Below are 2,301 nucleotides of genomic sequence, written 5' to 3'. Positions count from 1 at the left end.
TAGAGAAGTTAATATATCATTTCATTTCTCTCTCTCTCTCTCTCTCTCTCTCTCTCTCTCTCTCTCATGCACGTTTGGGTGGGTCAATGGGAGGGTAATGTGTGCGTGCGTGCGCGCACACGTGTGTGTGTGTGTGTGTGTGTGTGAGAGAGAGAGAGAGAGAGAGAGAGAGAGAGAGAGCATACAAAAAATAGCTCCCTGAAGAAGAACCAACCTCACTTCCAAGAGCAGTATAAACATCACTGAACTCCAGGCCAATATATCCACTGCCTACAATAGCAATCCAGTCTGGAACCCACTCCAGCTTCAAAGCATGGTCGCTAGTAAAAACCGTTTCCCCTGAAGTCACAAGAAGATTCAAATCACCTATAACCTGTAAAACAGATCCTGGTTGTTCAAAGCACAAGACATACCATCAATGTCGATTCCCGGAGGTACAAAAGGCACTGATCCTGTTGCAATAATGATGTTTTTGGCTGTAACGGTCTTGTCTGGATAACCGATTTTTCCATATTTCACTTTTTGAGGCCCCTAAATTAAGGTGTTCATACTGTCAAAGCTAAGGCACTCAAAGCAATGATAACAGCAATGCCATACATTTACAAACCCCATAATAAGGATTTTCCATGAAAAGGATAGGACTACTGACCACAATAGTCCCAACACCAGTCAAAATGTCCACACCCAAAGCCTTCATTGAATTTGTAAGATTTCCTCTTATGCGTGTTGCAAGATTATTTGCATGGTCTGCGACTGCTTGCCTCTCATATCCTGCATCTGCCACCTGGGCAAAGCACAGGGGGGAGAAAGAGAGAGAGAGTTTGTCAAGGTCTAAATGTTTTAAGGAAGTCATGGTACAATATGGAAGAAACTCTTCGGTTGTTGATGCATGCAAGATGTACAAATCAATGTAAGCATGCAGAAAGGTATGTGATGTTACAACCACAGGAGTCATATTACTGACACTACAGCACATTCCTACTGTCTAGAGAATTCCCTCTACGTCACCCGGCTAAAATGATGTTACACAGAGTTACCTTGATACCTAGAGCCTTGAGATGATGCTCATCCTGAAGCTCCCGCATGCGCCCACTGACAGCCAGCAAAGCCTTTGAAGGTACACAGCCTCTGTTAACACAAGTGCCTCCAACAACATCACCTTCAATGATGGCAGTCTTCAACCCCTGTAAACATAATTAAGATTGGAATTAAGAACCTGAACTTCATATTATCAGCAAAAATGCAGCACATAACTTAAGAATTAGAACTCAAAAACTTCAAAGGAAATTTCCCCTCACATAGAGAATGAAGCTCATTTGTCTAATGCGATTAAATTTAACATTAATGTAATGTAAATTGAGCAGGTTAACCTTAGGATATGCAATTAACTGCAGTGTGATTGAAAGTAACCTTATTAAACTTCTCTGGTAACTATGCTCTGACCTTTTCGACTGCATGAAGGGCAGCACCATGGCCGCCAACGCCAGCACCGATGATGATCACGTCGAAGTCGAAGGCTTGAGGATTGCTAGAAGCCAGTACCCTCCATGATGAGCTCTGCTTTTTTGCCTGCCGCTTAATGGGCCTCTTCTTCGCAAATACACTCAAATCCAAGCCCTGAGAGATTGCTTTGCTGGTAGCTATGGCGTGCCTGTGCAGGCCGCAGAGCACAAGACCTCGCGGGCTGCTTAGCGGAGAGCAATTCTGAGCAGGGGTCAGCCAACATGATGCATGCAGAGAGGCCTCCATTGAATTAGAGAAAAGGGCCTTTGTGGGCGCTTAATGGGTCCTTTGATCCCTCAATTCTGCTTTCAAAAACGCAGTTGAATGTATCACATTGACTCCTTTCTAGCTTTTCAACACAGAAAAGAAGTGATCACACAAGGGAGGAAGAGACATAAGGGACTAAAGTAGATTCAGAGCGACGATGCCGAAGGTTTCTGTGTGGATTGTTGTCCTTGTTCTAATCTGATATACAAAGAAAAAAAATTCAATTTTAAGATTCGAACTCCACCTTTTTTTTAAAGCTCATTCATTCCATGCCATTAGGATTATGCACTAGAGCTGCTTGTGGAATAAAGGGAGTCTCTTCTCTTTTGTAACTAACCTTTCCCTAATAATAAAATCACTTTCTCTCAAAATAAAATAAAATAAAATAAAGGGGAGGTCTCACACGCCCGCGCCTCATGCACATGCAATCTCCCTCTAAGATGGGCGAGGGAATGTCTAAAGTTCCTTGGGTCATCCCCAACACACTTTGGGCAATCCGTTCACTCTTACATACAGTTGGATTTCTTTGAG

At 43.1% G+C, this 2,301-nt stretch overlaps 1 protein-coding gene across 1 annotated transcript in view; it reads right to left on the bottom strand.

Moving 5' to 3' along the window:
* The window catches only part of LOC147641637 (dihydrolipoyl dehydrogenase 2, chloroplastic-like), a 63,282-nt gene extending 61,240 nt beyond the window's left edge, over window positions 1–2,042 (bottom strand). Inside the window, exons 1-5 of the mRNA XM_086796344.1 lie at window positions 1,444–2,042; window positions 1,038–1,184; window positions 650–784; window positions 414–531; window positions 215–339 (exon numbers count right to left, since the gene is read on the bottom strand). Coding sequence (XP_086652470.1) covers window positions 215–339; window positions 414–531; window positions 650–784; window positions 1,038–1,184; window positions 1,444–1,749 — 831 coding nt within the window. The 5' untranslated portion in view covers window positions 1,750–2,042. The remainder of the gene's footprint in view (window positions 1–214; window positions 340–413; window positions 532–649; window positions 785–1,037; window positions 1,185–1,443) is intronic.
* Between the last annotated feature and the right edge of the window lie 259 nt (window positions 2,043–2,301).

This window comes from Cibotium barometz, chromosome 1, assembly GCF_041138505.1.
Source record: "Cibotium barometz isolate CiBa-2024 chromosome 1, ASM4113850v1, whole genome shotgun sequence".
NCBI lineage: Eukaryota > Viridiplantae > Streptophyta > Polypodiopsida > Cyatheales > Cibotiaceae > Cibotium > Cibotium barometz.
Note: the sequence above shows the minus strand (reverse complement) of the source record. Positions and strands in the feature narration are given on the sequence as shown.